Source organism: Geospiza fortis, unplaced genomic scaffold (assembly GCF_000277835.1).
Source record: "Geospiza fortis unplaced genomic scaffold, GeoFor_1.0 scaffold55, whole genome shotgun sequence".
NCBI classification, from domain to species: Eukaryota; Metazoa; Chordata; class Aves; order Passeriformes; family Thraupidae; genus Geospiza; species Geospiza fortis.
Genome location: NW_005054308.1, coordinates 3,439,812 through 3,462,820, shown reverse-complemented (window position 1 = coordinate 3,462,820; position 23,009 = coordinate 3,439,812). Strand labels below are relative to the sequence as shown.

The 23,009-nt window shown below is 39.5% G+C and overlaps 1 protein-coding gene across 6 annotated transcripts in view; it reads left to right on the top strand.

Moving 5' to 3' along the window:
• Positions 1 to 22,694, top strand: part of LOC102039693 (core histone macro-H2A.1) — a 35,187-nt gene extending 12,493 nt beyond the window's left edge. The window contains exons 2-9 of one of the 6 annotated variants that reach the window (XR_004083020.1): positions 431 to 537; positions 1,982 to 2,179; positions 3,978 to 4,088; positions 10,759 to 10,849; positions 14,063 to 14,164; positions 14,621 to 14,710; positions 17,788 to 17,962; positions 21,969 to 22,694. Coding sequence is in view for 5 of the 6 variants with exons in the window: in XM_005418691.1 (XP_005418748.1) it covers positions 431 to 537; positions 1,982 to 2,179; positions 3,978 to 4,088; positions 9,197 to 9,296; positions 14,621 to 14,710; positions 17,788 to 17,962; positions 21,969 to 22,134 (947 nt within the window). In the remaining variant the exon portion in view is untranslated. Of the gene's footprint in view, positions 1 to 430; positions 538 to 1,981; positions 2,180 to 3,977; positions 4,089 to 9,196; positions 9,297 to 10,758; positions 10,850 to 14,062; positions 14,165 to 14,620; positions 14,711 to 17,787; positions 17,963 to 21,968 lie in introns of those variants that run through there. The other 5 variants (XM_005418694.1, XM_005418692.1, XM_005418693.1 and 2 more) reach the window with 5 other exon arrangements.
• The last annotated feature ends 315 nt before the right edge of the window (positions 22,695 to 23,009 follow it).

Here is a 23,009-nt window from a genome sequence, read left to right as displayed (position 1 = left end):
TGATACAAGCCAGAACTCACATTTGACAGATTTGAGAAAAAGACCTATAGAATTTGTGTTTCTACTGTACTCTGTCCTCTGATAGGAGAGGGGTCCTAAGAGATGAGCACACAATAGCCTTGAGAAGAACGCTGAAAAGTGAGGAATCTGGGGAAACCGCTTCAAAAGAATAAAAAAAATAATTCCAGTTTAAAGCACAGGACTTAAGTGTGCATTTGTTCTTCAGTGATTACACATATAAAAACAAAATGATAATTTTAGAGTTAATCTATTGCAGGTATCTACAGCAGTTAGGAGTAACATGATATAAATCCCATACCTCAGGAGTAACATGATGTAATTCCCATACCTTTTTGCATGGATGCTAAATAACACATTAACTTTTCTTAATGACCACACTGTAATTAAAAGGAGCTTACTTTTTCCCCAGCGGAAATTCTGGAATTGGCTGGAAATGCTGCAAGGGACAACAAGAAGGGTCGAGTCACTCCTAGACACATCCTGTTGGCTGTAGCAAACGATGAAGAATTAAATCAGGTAAGAAAAACCTCTGCCATGTGAAGGCCAGCATTTCCTTTTAGGGCTTCTTAAATTGTCTTTTCATATAGCTGACTTGTAACTCAAGACCTCTGCTTATTGAGCAGCACACCAGGAAACACTCACTGGTATGCTGGCTGTGTAACTAACTACAGCACTCAGCTTAGTTATGTATTTCAACACTCCTAAAATGTGTAAAAATGCAATGGAGATGTAAAATGATGTTCACTAACACTATTACAACCACTTCTGTTGGACTGGGGTGTTGTCATAAATTCTTCAAGGATGCAGAGAAAATCCTGCAGATGCTGGTTTTTTGTTTGTTTTTAGTTTCCCCCTTAGACAGCTGAGGACTCAGTGGGACCTATCTTGTTCTCACTGAAGTCTGTTATAGTGACCACAGAAGAGCTCTAAACTCTTGCAAGTCTGTGTCCCTTGCAGACTTAAAGATGCCTTTAACCTGGCCATAAAATATTTGGCCTTATTATTACAGTGCTGTGGTGTCAGCCAGAGGCAGTGGCTGGGATTAATGTACCTTTGTGTGAGGTGCTGTAAAAACCCCTCTGAAAAGATACTTTTTCCAAATCTGTGTATCATGATGAAGCAGGAAAAAAATAATATTCCCCCAACCACCCTCCTTCTGGTTTGCCTGAAATTTGGTAATACTTTCCATTCATTATCCCTTTGTAAGCTTGGAGCCTCACGGAGTTGAGATTGGGGAGCACTAAATATGAATCGAAGGTGGGACTTTGATATCACTGTCTGTATCCTCCTGAATAGTGAATTAGTCCCAGTTAGATGTATAAAAATGAGTTAAAGTGGTTTTAAATACAGAATATGATGTATTTCACCTCTGCTTTTAAAGGCTTGAATAAACTGCACACTTTTGAATATTGATCTTCAACTGCATATTTTTTGAAGATAGGTATAGAGATTTGTATAAATGTTGCCCTCCATTTTGAAGTTTCTTTTTCTAATAAAAAAAAACTTTTTCATGATACAGTTGTAGGAAAATGCAGCACCTGGGACATATACTGGGTTCTTCACAGTGTGGCATCTGCTGTAGTCTCACCCCTGGACTTTGGGATCCCATTTTTCTCTCACAGGCTGCCCTGCTGGGCCCTCAGGTGTGTGCCCGGGGCTGTCTTGTCTTTCCTCATTGGGTAACAGCCTTCATGGCATGGATTCAGAGAAACAGATCTCAGGTGAGCCCTAGAGATGCTGACAGTGACAAGCATGTGTGCAAGAACACATGTTCCCTTTACAGTTAAAATCAAGTGTGTGATCAGCTCCATTTCGTGCATTTCTCATCTCTTCCTCAAGGATAATGGTGGAGAAATTCAAGGCAGTATACAAAATTTCCAGTAAATCCTCTTTTCTATTTATCAGTGAGTAAATACTGGAATTTGTCATGTACAATTTTTTTTTATTTATTTTTGATTAGCTATTGAAAGGGGTCACCATAGCCAGTGGTGGAGTGTTACCCAACATTCACCCAGAGCTGTTGGCAAAGAAGCGGGGATCAAAAGGAAAACTGGAAGCCATCATCACTCCACCCCCAGCAAAGAAGGCAAAGTCTCCATCACAGAAAAAAACTGTATCAAAGAAAACAGGTGGCAAGAAAGGAGCAAGGAAATCCAAGGTAGAGTAATGTGTTTATTTTAAACCCAAAGCTTGTCAGCAGTAGCTGCAGAGAGCTTCACACTGGGTCAGCTCTCCGTTGCATGTGTTGTTACCAATGGTGATTTCAGCCACAGTGTGAGCAGGGGAGGATGAGCTCTGCCCTCTCCCTGGTGCACCTGGAGCATGAACACACTCAGGAATGGCCCAGGTGTGCAGCACGGACACATGGGCCATAAATGCTCTGTTCTTTTTAAGAACATTCTGAGGTGGGCAGAGGGTGTTCCAGGAGACAAGAGGAAAGCGTCTGGGGGCTGTGCTGGTCATGCCTTACAGGTTTCAGTTTATAGGAGCAGGAGATCTTTCTAATGTGTACATGTGTAGCCAAGGATGTTCTTTCTTTTGCAAAGCAACTACAGTTAAGCAATAAGTTTGGCGAGTAGGAAGAAAAGTACAGGAATTTCACATGAAATGGACAAGGAATGTGAAAGTTCCCTCTGGGTGAAGCAAAGCTTCTTTATTTATCCTGTTACTGTTTACTTGGTCTCTCTTCCAATTATTTTACTCTTTTGGTTTTTTTGAGCTGTTGAATTTAGTTTTCTCCCTCAGGACACCTATTAGTTGACATTTCAAATGCAGTGCTTCCAATAACCATGCACTAATAATTCCCCTAAATCTGGAATTTTTTTGTCCTGCTTGGTTACAAAAGCAGGAAGTCTGTTGTGGGGTTCTGTTTTTCTTCCACACAATAAACTGTATTGTCTGCTTACTATATTGGTATTTGGCTAACAGTAAACTCCTAGGGAATTGAAATAAGACCCATGAAAATCTAATTTTCAAAACACTTGTGTAAAGTAAAGCATGGTTACAGCTTCTAAAAGCACAATGTACCCTTGCATCAAAGTCATTTTAGTTCTTCAGCCTCAGACTTAATTTATATACTTTGGAAAGGGACACAGTGGCTTGCTCAGTGTTCCAGGTGTCGTTTTTTTGCTTCAACATAGATATTGCTGAGGCACCAAATATTTATATGAAATCATAAGCAATAATTTTATTGAAAATGCAATTGGTACCAATTGAGTTTATAACCACAGTCTTTGTGAATTGATTTTCCTTTTCAAAATGTTTGAATCCTCCTTTTTGTTCAGTAAACCAATTAATTCCTGAAACCTGTTATTTCACTGCAGCAATAAAGTTGAAAAAAAGAAATGGTGGTTGAGGGGAACTCCTCTCTCCTCCAGCAGTTTCACTGGGAATGAAAGTAGGTGATGATGGAAAATTGTTCAGCCCATTTCTTGCAAGCAGGCAGATAGAAAGTAGATGTATTCTCTTGACACTGCTTCTAAGGACAGCCACATTACAAAGGAGAATTTCTAAAAATAAGTCTGTGAAATCTGGGAGCACCTCCCTTCACAGATAAATTTTGTTCTCTGACAAGTCAGTTCCTAGCTTACAATGAGTGTCTGCCCACACACAGAGATCTGTAATCTTTGTCCACACAAGCCATTAGAAAGCTGTTAAAAGTTTGGGGCTGTTTATATGTTTTCCTGCAACATTTAAGTCAACTGTCATCTCAAGTGTGTACTGTTGTGGGCAAGAGGAGGCGCCTGTAGATCTGCAGACGTTTGAGGTCGTTTTTCCTATTGATCCCTTCAGCTGTTATCAGGCACTTTGGTTGGACTACAGGATAAAATCCAACACCACTGTTTGTACAGGCATTTTATTGCCTGCTAAGCATTTAGTGCATGTCATATATCTTAGTGTCATTAAACTGTTTTTCTCAGAGCCTTGAGTTAACTAATTAACTGTATTTCTGGAAGAAGAAGCAGGGAGAAGTGAGCAAATCAGCCAGTGCTGACAGTACAACAGAGGGAACTCCTGCAGATGGTTTCACAGTCTTGTCCACCAAAAGCCTGTTTCTTGGCCAGAAGGTATGATCCTGCATTTTTATAAATTAATACCTATTTTTCTGTGCTGCTTAGGGAACAGTCCCCTCCTACTACCCCCTTTTCCACAAAACATCTAGGTACAATGGACATTTCCCCACTGAGCAATCAAGGAGATGTGTGATATCAGTTTTTCTCATCAAAGAAATTCTCTGAAACAACTTCTAGACCATTTTAAACAGTACATAAATAAGTCTTCATGTGACTACATAATTAAATACTTAATTAGAAGGAAAGCCTGTGTGCTTGTAATCTATCTTTTTCATAAACAACATAATTGTTACAGATAAGCATCTGCCAAAGAGATGATTCTAAGCATAAAATGTATTTTTTCCAACAGTCAGCCCACTTCATTGCTGATGTAAATGATTTACAGGTTTTTATCAAAACCTATTTTAGACATTTGTTCATAATAATGTTCTTATGCTGTGTTCTGCTTTGTGATTTACAGAAGTTAATGTTGTGTAATAATGAATTATGCTTTTATGAAAAGCTGGAGATCAACAATTCTTTTTTTCCCTGTGAATATGATTTGGGATGTGGGTTGGTTTAATACAAATACATATCTGCTTAAAGAGGATCCATTTAAAGAGATGAGTCATTAAATTAATTTGGTCTTTTATCCTGAAACCTGCCTTTAATATGTGATGCAAAATTTTCTTAAGTAAAACTGCATCTTTCTGTTATCATTCAATAATCAGATCATTGTGTTGTAAGCCATAAAAGATGAGCCATTGTCCATTGTGGAATGTAACTCCTCTGACTCATTTTTATTTCATACTGAGGTTGTTCTCCATTTATCCTCCAGTTTGTTTGCCAAGTAACATGCATGAGAGTAACATTTTTTTCAATATTTCTAATTTTCCACATTTAATTTCACAGCTACAGCTAGGTGGCTGGTTTGGTAGAGTTGGTTTTTATTTTACTCCTATTAAGGGGGTAGTTTTTCAAAAACATTGTGATGACTAAATTAGAACCCAAAATTTATAGTCTACATTACTGTTTCAAGAAAACAAGTAACATCAGACCTCTGGAGCTGATTTTGAGCTCATTTTAGTTATCAAACCTGTAATAAGACCTGTGTTGTGTTCCAGCAAGACTGACCCAGCAAATCAGTGGGGCTTTGCTGTTGGGATCAGTGGAAGAAAATCATGAGCTCCAGGACGGCTTTAAGCTGTGGTGGGCAAAGCCAGTGTCTGTTGTACAGCTTCCCAGTGAGTCCCAATACTGGGGAATGGACTTTCTGGCTTTCTCATTCACTTGAGTCCAGCCCCCTGAGGAAATTACTGGTGTGACACATCCATCCCTGCACTGGCTCCTTGTCAGTTAGCCCTGCACAGAGAGGGACCAGGTGTCAGTATTTTGTTGTAACACATAATGAAAAGAGAAATTAAAAGAAAATGCAAACCTTTTTGTCTCCTGTGAGGGAACACTCCAAATCAAACAGATCATGTTCTGAGGGTTAGAGAAGGCATTTGAAGAATTGCTGCAGAGATCAATCAGTCAGGATCTTTCAAGCCTTCTATGTCATTCTTGAACACCTTTCCAGCACATCTGTTTGGTTGACAAAACCATTATCTGCCAGATCAGAAAATCCTTTGCTAAATGCAGAGAAGGAAGAAAACAATCTTGGTTTTGATATCACACCATTCATAAGTGTTTAATGGAAAAAATGTTTTTCTTAGCTCCATGTTTATGGAAGGGAAGGAACTTATTTGCAAGAGCAGCTCTTCATCCTTCTAATAACCCTAAATTTAATTTGATGCAAAAACCAAAAATGAGAATGTTGTAAACCTGGGTATTGTTCAGTTTTTAAAATTACAGTTATTGCATTAAATGTTTAGGTAACTGCTGACATTCAGCTGGAAATTCTCAGAGGTCATGAAATGGCAAAGAATCCTTCAGTTATACCTGTAGAAGTTTATTAGTGCCACATTAATTATTAAAATCTAGTTAATAAATATGTAAATGATTGCACATCCACAAGTGAATCCCAGTGGAAATGTGGCATTGTGCACATTGAGTAGTTTGTTTTTCCTGAGAGTATTACAAAGTAGAGGCAGAGTTGTAGGAACTCAAACCTAAGCTATAAGGTTTGGACTTTCCGAGATCTCAGCTTTTGGTCTGCACTAGGCATCTTCAGTTTTCAGTATAAAACTCATACCAGAAAACGCTTCAAGACTTTTAAGGTAATTTTGTCTGAAATTAGAAATGCCAGGCTTGGCTTAGAAAATATTCATAGATGTGCTAAGTGCCATCTGCATTTTATCTAACTAATATTTAATTGAAATGTTACCTCAAGTTATGTCCATTCTTTGTTGCACATGTATATGCAAGTTGTGTCTATTTATTTTGTTTAAAGTGGCCCTTTAGGGGATCACTTCTGCCTAATACATGCTTCATACTGTTGGGTAGTGAAATTGAGCAATTACTCATTGGTGGATTTAATTCCACAGAAAAAATTCTGATTAATTTTTTATTTGTTTTTGGCAATTGGATAGCTAACACTGCATTGAGCAGTAAATGCAGAATTTAGTAAAGTAATACTTAGCTGCCAACACATGCTATCAGTCATGGGCAGCTTTTTAAGCATTTTCTTGTTGTTGCTAAATTGAAACTTTAATTACCAGCTGGCTGTTATGTAAATCCCGTATATGAGTAGGCTCAGGGATGGATTTAAGGTCCAAAACAAAAACAGTCTGCAGCTGATAGATCTGGGGTGAAAACTTGTAGAGCACAGAATTAGGAATCAAAAAAATCACTTACAGAATGAGCAAAATATGTTTAGGAACATACTATAATCTCCACAAAACAGTCGCGTTGTGTGCATGTGTTTTGCTGTTGTTTTTTTTTAATTTAAAATTCATTAAGTTTTTTTAACATTTTGGTTTGGTTTGATTTGATTTGACTGGTTTTTTAAACAGCAGTTGCTTGTAGTCAAACTCAAGACTCAAACTCCAGTATGAATAACTCACCACGTGTGAAGTATTAAAGGATTCCAAGCTATTTGGAAAGGAAGCTTTCTTAGATTTTATTGCAAATTCCCGAACAGACACATACTTAAAACAGGGCTGAATTACACTCATTTTTAGTCAGTCACCCTAGTTTGAGGTAACATAGTTTACTCAAGCAACATATGCAAATTATATGAAATTGCAGCCTTTTAAAAAGAGAAAGAAGGTCAATTCATAGAATCAAATTAATGAAATGGAAATATTTTTTTCAGAAAATTTAAATATAGGGATGGTGGCCTCCTTAAATGTCCCATTCACTTGTATGGGTTTCATGGACTGGCTCATACTCCCTGTTAATAAATTAACATACACAAAGAAATTATTTGAAGAGTTAACTTTAAGAACGTGGGCTACAACAAACAAGAGATAAAATTCTGATATGGATGATATAAAGTGCCATGCCTGAAGATGAGTGTTATGCTTTGTAGGCTGAGGGCTTTGGATTAAAAGGAAAGCCTGGCCTAACTGCAGCTGATTGCAGGAATTGCATAAATGAATGAGAGCTTTCTCCTTCATGGTTGCTCTCCATATCACCCAAACAGCTACTGGAAAAATAATTTAAAATACATACTGTAAACTCAGGCATTGGTTATGCTGTAGATAATGTGTTTCCCCAAATGAAAAAGTCTGGAAAATCTTTTGCACTTTTAAAGTATTTAAAGTTTGTCAGTAGTAAACATGGGTCCTGTGAAATCAGACTTCCAACAGAAGCTATGAAGCAGTGTCAAACCTGCTCAAACCCCGGTTAGAAACTTCCCATACCTGCAGTTTTGACCTTTGCCAAGTTTAGCATTCCCATTAGGTTGCATCAAGTTTTAGAGCTGGTTTTATGTTGTGGGTCGCATCTTATGAGGAGACCCCCAAACTGTCTCTTAAGAACACATAGTGCAGATGTGAGGTCAGTCTCTAGAGCTCTGTGCTGCCTCCCACAATTCCCTGTGTGCCTCAGGAGAGGAGAAATCTTCCTGTGATTTCAGGAGAAATCCTCCTGATTTAGAACAAGAAAGAAATTGAAGACATTCTTGAAATATATGGGAGTACTTAGAGGAGTAAATAAGCATTAATGGGTGGGTTTAAAAATCTCTGCTTTCAGAAGGGACAAAAGGAAGTAAAGCAAACAAAATAAAAACTAGAAGCTATAAGCACGTAATATCATGTGCCTGCTTATGGTACCTCACCAGACTTTCCCAAAGGCTGCAGAACTATAATGAGGACTGAAGTGCTGTAATACAGAATATGGTGACCTCTGATAAGGAAAGAAAAAAACCACATCCCCTTGTTGGGATGGAGGAATTGCTGGAGACAAGTGTCTGCTTTCTCAGAGATAGGCTCCTGTTTGCTGGCTTAAATAAGGAGCAACAGCAGCTTTGATCCTGTTTCAGTGCAGAATAGTCCCAGCACATCCCTGTAATTGATGCTTAAGGGATGCTTAGGGTGTCCTTCATCTCTGTACTTGGGGAAGAAACAAATACCCTCATTTGATGGCAAAATTGGAATCACAGAATAGTTTGGAAGGACCTTAAAGTTCATCTCAATCCAACCCCCTGCCATGGGCAGGGACAGCTTCCACCAGACCAGGTTGCTCCAAGCCCCATCCAACCTGACGTTGAACACTTCCAGGGACTGGGCAGCCACAGCTTCTCTGGACAACCTCTGCCAGGGCCTCAGCATCCTCACAGGGAAGAATTTCTTCCTAATATCTAATCTTAACCTCCCCTCCTTCAGTTTATGGCCATTCCCCTTGTCCTGTCACTCCATGCCCTTGTGAAAAGTCCCTATCCAGACTTCTTGTAAGCTCTTTTTAGATAGTGGATAATAATAAGAATCCCAAATAATGATCAGTGTAAAACCAAAATAGAGCTTACTAGTTGGTACATTCATGTTCTCCCAGTATGAACAATGTTTGAGTCTTGTGTTTGAATTTTTTTGGGCTAATATCCCTTGATGACCTGCCTTTTATTTTGCATATTTGTTTGCAGTGATGCTATCTCCATCTGTGTTGCAAAGCTCACTTTTCTGCAGCTTCTCTGTGATTTCCCAGCTGTCCTGTTATTTCCCACCTCATGCTTTTCTTTTCAGCTGAACCTTATTCACAGTGAAATCAGTAATTTAGCCGGCTTCGAGGTGGAGGCCATTATCAATCCTACCAATGCTGACATTGACCTTAAAGATGACCTAGGTAAATGGGGCATGGGTTGACACAACTAACGGTCACATGGAAATTATGGAACCCAGAATTTACTCTCTAGGGCTTCATACCTTTAATCAGAGCAGAAATTCAAATCTTGCAGGTCCTGCTTTGTTGAAGAACTATATTCAAAGCACTTTTTGAGCAATTCTGAACACTTGCAGCTATTGCTAGTCTTCAAGCTGATTTCAGTTCAAAAATTTTAAATTCTTTTCCATAATGATCATATGTGACTGTTAGCTATTTTGGGGGGTTTCTTATTTGAATACTTCAAGGACTAAAATACTTTTTTGTCAGGTTTTTCTCAAAATAAGCAGTTTCTCCATTCTACCTGCAATCTCAGGGGTTTTATTTCAATATTTAGAGTAGGCTTAAAAATTTTGGTAAGGGCTTATTACTTCATTAGCTGTCCCCAAATCTTCCATACCTTGATTTGATGTTTATTTCAGTCAATAATTTGTTTCCATTGTGTTTCAATTCTTCCCTGTCACTTTTACATTCAGCTGGAAACAAATACTGGCATTACCCCAAGAGTGAACTATCATGGGTGGAGAATCACTTTTGAAGCTTTTCTCTTGTTTGATAAGAAATCCAAAAACTCCTTCTTTAATAGAAGTTTATTCTTCAACAAAACAAAAATTGCCTTTATTGCATTATGTACTGCATTCCCTTCTTATTTGAGTAGACCTGCTGCTGTCTTTTTTTGAAACTTCCTTAATGGAATACAACTCATAATTCTAATACTGCTGCATTTCCCATGGGAATGTAGACAAGTAACTTCACAAGAAAAAAGGTCTAAGAAGGCTAATTTTTATATCAGCCTTTCTTAGAAATACATATATTTCTGCAAGTGTCTTAGCAATTCCAGCATATAATTAAAAGATATGCCTTACTTTGAAACTATACAAACAATTTGTATTTTTTAAAGCAAATTCTGTACAACCCTGGCTGCAAATACATAGTTTCCTGCATGTGAAGGAAACTGGCATTTTTAGAAACAAAATGATGAATGGCTTTACATATGAAAATCAGTGGCTGTCAGCTTATTAGTGCTGACAAAATGGAGAAACTAATTATTTTGTTTGTCTTGATGATCCTGAATTTCTCTTTTTTAAACAGATTCCATATTTTAATGTCATGCTCTGTGGGGAACTGGTTGTTCTAGGTTTCTGCAAAGTGAAATGGGGCATTAGCTGATTTTAAAACTTTGGAAATGATCTCATGTCTTGTCATTTTAACATTTATTTGATCATGTCATACTCAAAATTCCTCCTCCTGCTCCCTACACCCCTTTCTCTACACACACCTGCACACACAACTCAGCATACTCCTTTGGCGCAAGGTTTGGAGATGTAAAGGTAGGAAAATATGGACGTTGGTACATGTGTAAATGTAGAGCCTGTGCTGGGTCTCTGTCCAACGTGGTTGATATACATCTGTTTACCTGTTGTAGTTGCAAGTTGTACAGGCTGACATTGCCACGATCGACAGTGATGCTGTCGTTCACCCGACAAACTCTGACTTCTACACCGGTGGTGAAGTAGGTAATGGCAAGTTCAGTGCTGCAGTTCGTATGTGTGTGCATGGTCAGCAGCCACCAGCTTGTTGTAGCTATGCAGATCTGCATTCATTTCTCACTTCCAGCAGTCCCCACTGATCCTAACAAGAAATGAACAATTACAAATCTAGTGGGCATTTTTGGTTTTTGTTGCCAAATCAGCCTTTCAGAAGTAACCATGGAGTGCACCACCAAAACTGAAGTGCAGGAACAGTGCGTTAAATGCAGGCACGTGACCAAGGAAAATTAATTACAACACTGTCGGTTTGACATGTTAAGTGCCTGGTTTGAATGCAGTTTGAGTCTTGATCTTTAGATTTTAACCAGTTCCAGTGCACCTTCTCCATGCCAAGTTTCAGATGTTCATATATGGATTCACAGCCTGGATCTAACTTATTTGGAAAATACAAGATTAAGATTATCCTTACGGACCGATGACCTTCCTAGGCCTGCTCCACAGTCCTCACACCCACAAGCCCAGGCTAGGGCTGCACACACATCAGTCACCTGAGCTACAAGGATGAGAGAAGGCATGGCAGGAAACAGGACAGACCTCTTAATTCAGCCATCTTAACTGTCCCTTGAGTAACTCTTCTCCTAGCCCTTCTCTTACCCCTCTCATACACAGAATTTTGAAGGATTTTATAAAAGGATAGGAGTACTTTGATTGAACTGCCTTGGTAATTTGAGAAGGCAAATTAGAACTTGGACCAAATGTAGAAGTTGCTGGCAGTGCTTAAGAACAAGTCAGCTGATCCCAGCCTCTGTTCTGCATCTCATCTTGACCTCACCATTGCTGTGAGAAAGGGCTCCCCCCATGCCTGAGGCTTTGTTTTCAGTACTGACTTGGAGGGACACACATCCTGCACCACCTGTTTTTTCTGAAAGGGCTGTATTCTGAGTAACAAGCAGAGAAATATAGCTCTGGTTGACCTGCTGAGGCAGAAGCACTGTGACTTTGCTGGCTAAATAATATGCAGAGTGTCATAGTAGTCTGTACCTGAAGAATATGCTTCCAAAGTCTGTCAGACCCATTTAGCCAATGTGCCTGTCTCCTACCCTGTGACAAAGAAATGCTTTGCTACTCTGCAGAGAAAATTGTCTCTTGAAGTTGGACTGCTCATTCCTTAGTGTAGGTTCCTGTTGCCTCTGACTGCTGTAAGAAAGAATAGAAGTGCACAAATGCTTAGCTTCCAATGATTAACTTTTACCCATCTAAATTTTTTTTTTTTGTTGTTGGTTTTTTTCCCTAACAATTTAAGTGTACTGGGGGCTTATCCTGAGAATTTTAGAGCCTAAATTTCTGCTAACGCTGTTTTCAACACTGATACCAATGCCTGCTTGGAAAGCATGAGATAATGATCTTATTCTCATGGGAGTGACACATATTTATGCTTGTGAGCAAATAAGCTACTAACCTTGAAGCTGTGAAGCAAGACTTCCCTCAAGAAACTTGCTAGTGTAGTGGAAAATAGTTAAATACAGTCTGTCCTTTACCAGATTAAGCTAATTTACAACATAGATGTCAAGTATGAATTCAATATAAACCCTCACTATTAATCAGAAGAAGAGCATAATTGAGGAGTAAATGCAGAATATTTCACTCATTCATACCAAATACTACTTTTTCTCTTCTTTGTACCAGATCTGCAAGAAGAGAGCTCAGTGGAACAAACTTACATGGTTGTTCATTGCTTTTAATTATAAATTAATTCCCACTAGAAGGGAAAAAGCTGGTCCTTCTGGATTGAATTAAACCAAACTAGGCTAAATTCCATTAAATGTACAACAGCTCTGCAATGGCAAAGAAATGACCTACTTAATAGAACTTTGCTGTTCCTAGGTTCTGCACAAGGCTTAATTATGTTTCCCCTTGAAACAAGAGAAATTAAGAATTATGAATGTCATGGTTTTAGGACTGATCAGAGTCCGTGGACTCATGGGGAATATAACGGCACATATATAAATATAAATAGGAATGATATGGAAATATATACAACAAAAATATAACTAGAATGGAAGGCTGTTTCATTCCCTCCCCATCCCCTCTCAGTCAGAGTGATTTTATAAGACCCTGGAGTCAGTCACATCTGCTGGATGGGCTCAGCAAAGGGCACGGGGTGTTGTGTTTTACTCACTGCCTTTGAAGGGCAGAGTGCTTCCAAGCACCTGAGTGCTGCTCTGGGTCTCCTTTCCCAGCACACTCCTAAGACACCTTGCTGCTACCAATAAAGCCATTACTGTCTTTTCTAAAAGATTTGTAAGGTGATCTTCCCACTCAGTTGCACTGGGATAGGCAACTTTAAGTTCAGGAAATCCTTAGGAGTTTGGCTGATGTATTTATATTTAAAAGCTTAAATGAGCACAAACAGCAAATTACACTCTGACCTACACAGTCTGACCTTGCAGTTCAGTTTTTGGCAAACCCTGTTGTGAACTGGTTATGAAAAAGCCAAAGAAAAGGCATAGCTTTTTTTAATTGTCCTCAGCTTTTGTACCCCACAAGCAATAAACTTCCACTAACAAAATAGACTCAGGGTCACAGAGTCAGTTTTTGAATGGAAAACAAATGCATTGTTTTCAGCTTTTCAGTTTGGAAGAAATTTAGCAAAACCAAACAAAAGCATCTTGCAGTCTTCTTGGTTTCTAGAGCTATATAACCTGATTTAGTAACTGGAATCTTGGAGGAGGGACTCTGCTTCCTGGAGCATATAGTATGTGCACTTCCATCAGAAATTGCATTTTTTTTCTTTCTTCGTCAGTGGAAGTAAGGGGTGTCACCAAATAAATGTCTAGATCTTTAGAGATCCTAGTTCTGAACTTCTGGAAATCAGTTTTCAAAGCAATATCTCAAATCAGAGCCTTTATGATATCACTGCTTTTTATTTATCTACCTTTATAATTAATATGCACAGTGCAAAATTATGTGGGATGCTTATGTAGTTAGGAAAATGCTTTCTTGGGCTGTTTTTTCTTTCATTAATATTTCAAACTAGAGCTGCAAAATAAGATCTAAACCATTTAGTGATGGACTGCCTTTGTAAACAGCATACCTTTTGGTTGCCCTGACACACTGCACAGCTCTTCTCCTCCCAGAATAACTTTGTCCAGCTCCTTAGTTGTAGTTAGAGAAGTTCATTGGAGGAATGTGTTCCTTAGAGATTCTCCTTATTTCTGAGGCTCTTCCTCTTGGTTAAAGGTGGCTCAACAAGCTGGGCAGTTACCAAGTAAAGCAGCCCGCTGCACTCACGAGACTGTTTCATTCCTGGGGCCACCTGTTGGGGTCAGGGACCAAGATCAGGTGAGTTTCAAATTCTTATTGTGGCAAATGGCTCTTTAAAACAATTTGTAAGAGAAGAGGGGAAATGAATCCTAGGGGAAGGAATTACAAACCTTCAACCACTGTTGAGCTAGCACATTCTTCTGGAACATTTCACACTAAGAGATGCTCATGAGAAGGAAGGAGGTAGGGATGTCATGTCAGACGTTTCTTTACAGTAAATTCAAGTCTGAGAATGTTAGCAAGGGATACCAGTGTGAGGTTTTTGGGTTCTTAGGGTTGTCTTTTTGTTCTTTCTGTTGTTGTTGTTGTTGTTTTTAATGACTAGCTAATTCTCAAGTCCCAAAAGGTTTAGATCTTACTTTGCAGTCCCCAAAAAATGTTTGGGCAGAAAACTCTAGAGTGATGTAACAAAAGCAAATGATGAGTTACAAGTCTGCTGAGATCAGAAGAGTAAACTAACAATTCTCTGTTCAGGGAGCACTTTGGAAAAGAAAGGTGGCAAGGAGTTTGTGGAAGCCGTCATTGAGCTCCGCAAAAAGAACGGGCCGTTGGACATAGCCGGAGGTGAGGCTGCGCTTCGGGACCCCCGCCCAGAGAGAGCCCTGTGGGAGCCTGCAGGGCTTGGCTCAGCCAGCCCAGCTCTCCCTGCAGCACTGCTGGGCTCTGCTGTCTGCAGGCAGCTCCCAAGGGCTGTGTGTTTGTATTCTCCACAGTTAAACTGCACACACTGCATCTTAAGTAACCTTTACCTAAGCACCTGGGAATGGGCAGTGCTGTAGAGTTACAGTAGAGCCAGGCTGTTCACAGGTACGTGCATGCACACTCAGTGTTGATCATTAAGGGCACAGTTCAGAAAAGCAATTAATGAGATGCTTATTTTTGAGTCCAACTCTGTTACAAACATCTGCTTTGCTGAAATGCCTCTGACTTTCACTGAACTTAAGCATGTGCCTAAAGTTCAGCATCTGCTTGGGTACTTAGTTTAATCAGTGCCAAAATCATCACTATAAAAGCTTATGACTTTTTGATGCCTAGTTATCAAAATTTATGTAATCTCAGAGAAAAATCTACTATGTGAGTAATAAAGTTTGATAATGGCAATATATAATTTTACACCATCTGTGAAATTGCTGATCCATGTTGTTCATATAGGAGGCTGATTCTGCCATCTGTGTTTATGCTATAAAAATAAATACAGTGTGCACAGTTTTGTAAACGAATCCTAACTACAGCCGAAGGGGAGATGTAAGAATTCAGCTCTGACAGGAAAAATTACAACTGTTTACTTCTGGAGCTTAATACTTTGGGGGTTTCTCCCTTGCTTTTTAAAAATTTTAATAAGTTTTTCTTGGAATTTTTGTTCTGCAAAAATATGCAGAATCAATTACTCACTTTTTTCTTTTTACTAACTTCAGTAGAAGATTGCTTACCAGCCCAGACCAAACTGCTCCAAATAGGTGGCAAGTTGAAAAGAAAAGTTTCTTTTTCTCAGCTGTTAGTGCATCCCTCAGGTCTGGGGGTTGCTCCAGTCTTACTCCAGGGCAGCTCTGCACTGCACTAGGATAAACTGGCTGTTAGGGACTTGTTGAAGGACTCCAGAACAGAGCTAATACATCAATTTTTCAATCCTAAATGTACCCAGGGTTCAGATTTCTCAATTCTATGGGCATCCCTTTAATCTACCCATAACCAGAATGCTTATCTGGAATGTGATTAGCACAGAATAAGTCCATAGTTGGCTTTATCTTTCTTACTTCCCATTTCAATGCATTTGCATTTGAAGTAAAGGACAGCTGCTCTTGGTAATGAACAGTTGTCCTCATCAGAATCCTAATGAGTTAATTAATAACTACCCTGGAAAACACTCCCTGAGAAATATTAAAGTTGGTCATGTGTATCAATACAGTATTTTATTCTCTCAGGCTGAGGATGATATCCACATTTCACATCTGACTAGAGATATGTCAGCCGCTTTTAATAGATTTTTTTTGGATTTATGATGTATTCTGAATCTGCCAACATTTTAGTTGCACATTATGACAAATTAACATTGCCTAACATTGAGGCTATTCAACATGTTGGGACTCTGCAAAGCCATAAGAACATAAATGCTTGTGCTTCCATCGTCCTTCAAAACGTTCTGGTTAACCCCTGGTCAGGATCCATATGACAAAGTCTATTTTCTCTTTCCTGCAGCAGCCACGAGATAGTATCCATATGTGATGATCATGTGCCAAGAGTTACCTCTACTATACTTAAATAGCAAAATGCCTCATAAACATTCCAGAATGGAATAGAGGATTTCTATAAGCATCTCTGTAAACCTGATTTTTTAATTTTTTAAAAAACTTGTTGGTATTTTTATTATGGTTTGTGAAGACATAAGTTACCATTTTATACCAACACTTTTGTGGGGTATTTTAGAGGCTGACTCTGTGAAGGCTCACTGTATGATCTTGTGAGATTTCACATAGATATTTTTCTTCCCTCAGCTTGTGATTAGGGTGGCTTGCTTCCCCCCACCTTTTTTTTTTTTAACAAACCAAAGTTACAACTTTTTATTTGCAACCACAGCCCAGTGAGTTCAGAAATGACAGAGATCCTCCTCCCCTGGCTTCTGGCAGGCAGAGCACAGTCTGTTGTTGCTCTGTGATGGGAAGTGGTGAACCCAGAACGTGTTCCCCTGCAGAGAAGGAGGCCTCTCATCTGGAGAATCCCTGCCTGTCAGCAGTTTGTAGGCAGGGTCTGCTGCATCTTCTTAGTCCCCACAGGTCCGTGGTGATGTTGTGCTGATAAGATATGATTAGCATGGTAAAAATTCTTTTTCATTTCTTTGTACATACAAGGCTTGGCCTGTTGTTACACAAACAATGTGAATCAAACACTGCAAATCTGTAAATGCATCCTCTACACCCCTCTGTCAAGAATGTGATGAAAGAGAGAAACTAAGCCCAGCATTGTTCAAGTGATCTTGTATGACCCATACACAGAAAAGCCAAAATAAGGCCAGGCCCAAAGTCTTGAAATCACACAAAATGTCTTCATTATAGCTATTCAGAGACAAAGCTGGAAATAAAGCCAGAATCTTAATTCACCTCTTTTTCATTCTTCCTTTGGGGTTTGCAGAGCACTAGTAGCTCTGAACTGCTCCAGTTTGGGCTGGGGTATGATCAGAAGCCAGCTGAACACTCTGTACATTTAGCAGGAGTAGCTGAAGGTCACCAGAGTGTAACTCCTTGTGCCTGTCCAGCATCCTGGTATTTACTGCAGTTAACCCAGCCAGAGCAAGACCATCCCTTGTCTGGGTTTGGGTTCTAACAGATACTGCCCTCCTCCTTACCCAATCCTAAGTATAAATGTGCTTTCTTTGATGTCAGCCACGAATTCTTGCTCTCTCTCAAATAAGCTGAATCCTAGCTATGATTTATAAATTATCACAGCAAAATGCAGCTGGAAATGGAAAACACAAAGTCTCTGTAATCATGTTATATTTTAAGGCTGTGTGATTTGTGATTTATAATCTAAAACATTCTTAGGGGCTAAGGGAATGTCTGTTAATTGTTTGCTATTTTAATCACATGTACACTCCTTTAATCCTAAAGAGAGGAAGGTAATTATGTTTCATTTTCAATTCTTCCTAGCTGTTGTCAGTGCTGGCCATGGACTGCCTGCAAAATTTGTGATCCACTGTAATAGCCCAGGTTGGGGCTCAGACAAATGTGAGGAGCTGCTGGAAAAGACAGTGAAGAACTGCCTGGCTCTGGCTGATGAAAAGAAGCTGAAATCAATTGCATTTCCTTCCATTGGCAGTGGCAGGTAAGTATCAGGCAAACCTGATGCCAAATAGGTCACATTCTCCAAGTGCCATCTGGTGTTCCAGTCCCTTCCCATGTACAAAACACATTGCTACAATGCTGGCTTTTTTCTTCTTGTTTCAATCAGTTCCCTAGAAGAAGAGTTTCTTCTAGGTTAGTTCAGGCAGTGCTTGGAGCCTGCAGTGTTTTCCTAAGTAGTAGTTTAGTGTTGGCAGATCTCATAGTGATCCCTGCAAATCTTAAAGCATGCAAATGGGATAAAGACCATAAAATGAACTTTAAAGAGAATGTTAAAAGAATTCTTTCAGACAATCAATTCATTCATATAAATTGGAGATGTGGAAAAGAACATGAAGAAAAGGGGTCTCTTTTGCCTGATTTTAGTGCATAATGAAACTTACCTGTCTTACAATGGCCAGAAGACATGGCTTAGTGTTTGTTTAAGCAGCAAACCTAAAGTGCCTTGATTCTCAGGATTTGCAGAGTCACTTCAAGCTTTCATCCAAAATCCATAAGCTGAATTCCATAGAGTTTACATCATGGAACTATTTCATTAAAAAAAAAAAAAAGACCTTAAAAACCCTTGCCAAGGTCTTTGAAAGCCTCAGTCTAAAAGTTCAGGTCCTCTGGCTCTGTGTGCTCAGTGCCTTTGAAAGTCAGATCATGTTCTTAAGAGTCTCAGTCCAGACTGACTGCACCTTTAGTCTGAGGCTCCTGGGTTTGGGATGCAGAGGGAGGTTGGGAACACCTGGCCCTCACTGATGGCTCAGTAGGAAGACCAAGAGCCAAATCTAGGCTGAATTACACAGTTGTGTCTCTTAACCCTGAACAACTGACCCTCTTGAGTTTGCCACAAAAGAAGTTGGCTGGTGTACAACAAGAATATTCTTCCCATTGTGCTGTTTTGCAACACTAGATTAATTCTTGCATATTCTGTGGACTAAGGCAGAAAACAGTGTTTGAGGTTTTGGGTGAGTGACAAGAAATAAATGTTTCATTAGGATGCTAAATTTAAGCAACTTGCATCATAGAAATCTCCAGCTAAGGGTAATTTGCATAGGTGTCATTTTAAGGAGATAACTGGAGCAAACTTTGCAGAACAGTAGAGAAATAAAGCACTGGGCTCATAGTAACTTACTGGATTAGCTGTCAGGGTCACAGGCTGGTCAGTACAAGGAGAAGCTCTGAATCACTGTTTGGGAGAAATTCTATTCCTCCATGGAATAATGTGGAGAGTGCAGAGTGTCTGTGGAATTGGTTATGTAAAAGTGGGACCATGTAAAGTATCTTCCACACAGCCCTGTCTTTTCTGGATAGCTCCCAGCAAAGAACCATTCCCAGCCCTTGTTGTGAAGTAGGTGATTGGTACTGGAAGATGATGAAGCCTTGAACAATCCTCAGGCTTCATATTCTGTTCTGAAATTTGGTTACTGACAGGCAGGATCTGGGGCAAGTCCTCTCTTTGGCATATACATGTTATTCTTACTTGAGCCAGTTAAAGTGGTGCTTTTAAAAGATGGAGAGGAATCAAAAGGTCTTGAGTAATATGTTAGGTTATGTATTTTTCCTTTTTTTTCCCCGCTTAATTAGAGATACTCAAGCGTAAGTTAATTTTGGAGAGAACATAATATATTCTGACAATACTCTCTACTTGTTTTTATGAAGTCAAAAGCATTAAAAAAGAAAAAAGTAAAACTTTAAAAGATAACAAATGCCAAAGACACCGCATGTATGCAGCTGTTGTAGTACAGGCATCTGTCAAGCAGACATCACCCAATAAACCCACATAAACAGTTTCATTCTCTTTTATAGTTGAGGAATGGGATTACATGAGGGCAGTTCAAATAAATCACGAGGGGAAATAAAATAGCATACTTGTAGCATTCATTGGGCCAGATGCTCAGCTACAGCCAACTTATGGGAAGCACAACTTGGGTTCTGTTCAGAGGTAGCCTGGAGTTCAGTCTGGTAGGGCCAGCAGGAGAAAAGGGAAAGGAGAGTTAGGGATTGAACATGAACTCATCCTCTGAGAAGGGATTTCATTCTGATGCTCTGACTTTGATCTGAGTTGACACTGGTTTGGCTAAGGTCCCAGACTGCCTTTTCACAAGAATTTAACTCAGACCCATAGATCAATGCATGAGGCTTCTGTTTCTTGCAGCCCACACATGGCCATCAGGCCAGCACCTTCCTGCTGATTTTTCTGCTCTCTTGTTTCTTGTGTGAGAGGTGTCCTGAGCAATGGATTGTTCTCAGCTTGCCTGGCACTGTGCCTTCCTTTCACCAGGCCACTCTTCTTTCATGTGCCCTGATGTGACCAGCCTGCCAGAACACTTGGAAGTTGTGTGACTTCAGAGGCCCCTGAGAGCAGTTCAGAAATAGTGTATGTCCCTGGTTTGATGCTGTCCTGCATGACAGCTCAAGAACAAAGTTCCTGGAAGATCTCTTCACTGTATGCCAGGATGCAACACTCATAAATAACCTACAAGTGCCCAGGTGTGGAAGCTGCTCACTCCTAAGCAGCTCCTGTGTCAAAACTGTTCTCAGTTGATTAACTTCTCACACAGCTGATTATCCCTGACCCCAGCTCATTTGGCTTTGGAGTAGTACAAGCTTTGCTCACAATGCTTTTTCCTTTTTTTTTTTTTCCTTCTTCAATAGAAGAAAAAATCAGGCATTTTCAAAAAAGAAAAAGTAGTGTAAGCTATTTCATGCCATCGTTTTTGAAATACCACAAACATTATCTTCAAGACAGCACATATAATATCACATTACAGGCAGGACTGACATGGAATTGCTCTCTGAAAATGTTTTTTGATAAGGCAATGTGCAGCAAGTGGGCCATGACACAGGCAGTTGCCCTTCACATTTGGTGTGTTGCAGCAGAAAATAAGAGGGAGATTACAACAGCATTTTACTACCAGTGTGGTGCTTCAGCGAGCAAGTGCTGAGAAATGTTCACCTGTTAGTGCCAGAGGTGGATTTAGCCCAGCTTCCTTGAACTGCTCAGGAAATGCTGAGAAACTCATCCATCTGTGTAATCTGTAAATTATTTGTAGTATTAATAGTACACACTTTATAATGGGGAGTATTAACTACCAGGTATCTGTAAGTGCACGTCAAGGAACCAGGTGATGTTCAACAGGCTCTTTCAAGTTCTTTTTGGGTGCTACTCCTAAGAGAGTGGTCATGTCCCATCACCTTCAGACTGACTATGGAGTGCACATCATTGAGGCTGGGGGAGGGCTCAGAATTTGGCAGGGTAAACACACCTGATCTGGGTGAGTAACAGTACTTCAGGAGTAACACAGCAACAAAGTTCAGGCCATGTTCCAAGCAGTTACCAGGTGTAATTCCAGGAGTTTGCCATGATCTATAAAATTCAGATCAAAAAGTTCAGGTCATAGCTCTGTTCAGATCATTCTACTTGTGCTTGACTTGTTTTAAGAATAGATGAATCTTTCAGACAAGGATTCCTAGATAAAAATGTGAAGAAGTTTTAAGAAAGGTTGTCAGGTTAGGTCCTGTTAAATCCTGTGCTTAGTTACCATTAGTAGTGGTAAAACCATATTGTACTTTGGGGTTTTTTTATGTTTCATATTCTATATCGAGTTCTCTGTCCCTTTTTACTTTTCTTTAACAGTTGCTCTGCTTTCAGGATAGGTTTAATTTTGCAGCTCTGACACATACACTGCTTTCCAGAACACAGCAGGCTCTTGGTTTACCTACCTGTTAAATAAGAATAATTGAGCCATCAGGTATCATGAGGTTCAACCCAACAGTGTGTGTAGACTCTGTATTCATATTTTAGGAATGTTTTTCTTCTGTTTGAGCATTTTAAGTCTTGCCTAAATCAACAACTTCTAATTCACACTGTAAGCACTGGCTTTGCAGCTTTATTTGCTGTGAGGTGTTGGAGAAAAGCTGGAGCCTTCCCTGGGAGGTTAAACCATCAAAAGTTGGTTCAGCAAGTTTTGATTTTCTTTTTTTTTTCTCTCTCTTTCTAGAAATGGCTTCCCAAAGCAAACAGCTGCTCAGCTGATCCTGAAAGCCATCTCCAGCTATTTTGTGTCTACAATGTCCTCTTCGATCAAGACGGTGTACTTCGTGCTCTTCGACAGTGAGAGTATAGGGATATACGTGCAGGAAATGGCCAAGCTAGATGCCAACTAAGCCTAGAAAGCTACAGTACCAGCCCCCTCTTCCACCCATCAGCATCCCCAAATCCTTAAATCATTGTGAGGCAGAGCATCCCTTATTTTAAATTTTGCTCATCTAGGAAAATAAAGGTGGGGGTTTTGTTGTTTTGTTTTGGATTTTTTTTGTTTTGTTTTTCCTCTCTAAACTGTTTTATGTTGGCACTGATAGTTGGCATTACTGCTGTTAATGCACTGTTATACCAGGCATTGTCTGAAGTTAGTGTAATCTAGAAGATTTTATAGTTTTATTTTAATGAAGTATGGATTGAAGCAGGAAGCTGTTAGGAGTATGTAGTCTTTTACTTGTGAAAGAAACAGGCCAACCCTATTTTGTAACTGTGTTGTGGTGCTTTATCAATACATCAAGTGGCGTTCCTTTCATTTTTTAAAAGAACAGATGCTATAAACCTAATTTGTGTTTGTTTATTGTCTTAATGATTCTGGAAGAAAAAAAATACAGAAACCCTGTTGTCCTTAATTATATTTACAATTTTGAAACTGTGTGAATTGATTTAGTAAAATGTTTGAACTGTTGCTCTTGGTGTACTTGGATTGATTTTTCCTTTAAGCTTTTAAGTTCTGGAAAGTTAGCTGTGAGAGGGATGAGAGCAGATCAGAATCAGTGACCTGGAAGCTTGTTTGGGTATGCTGGGCATCTCCCCTGTGCTGGCTGCATGTGAGTGGCCTCAGTGACACTCACAGCAGGGATTTTTCCAGAGAGTGTTCACCCTTCCCATTACTTCAGATCCTGTTCAGAATCTGCCCTAATTGCCTCTTCAGTTTGGGAGGTTGAAGCCTTTTAGATCAAGCAAGGCCTGAGATTTTTTGAACTCTTTCCAGTCATCTAAT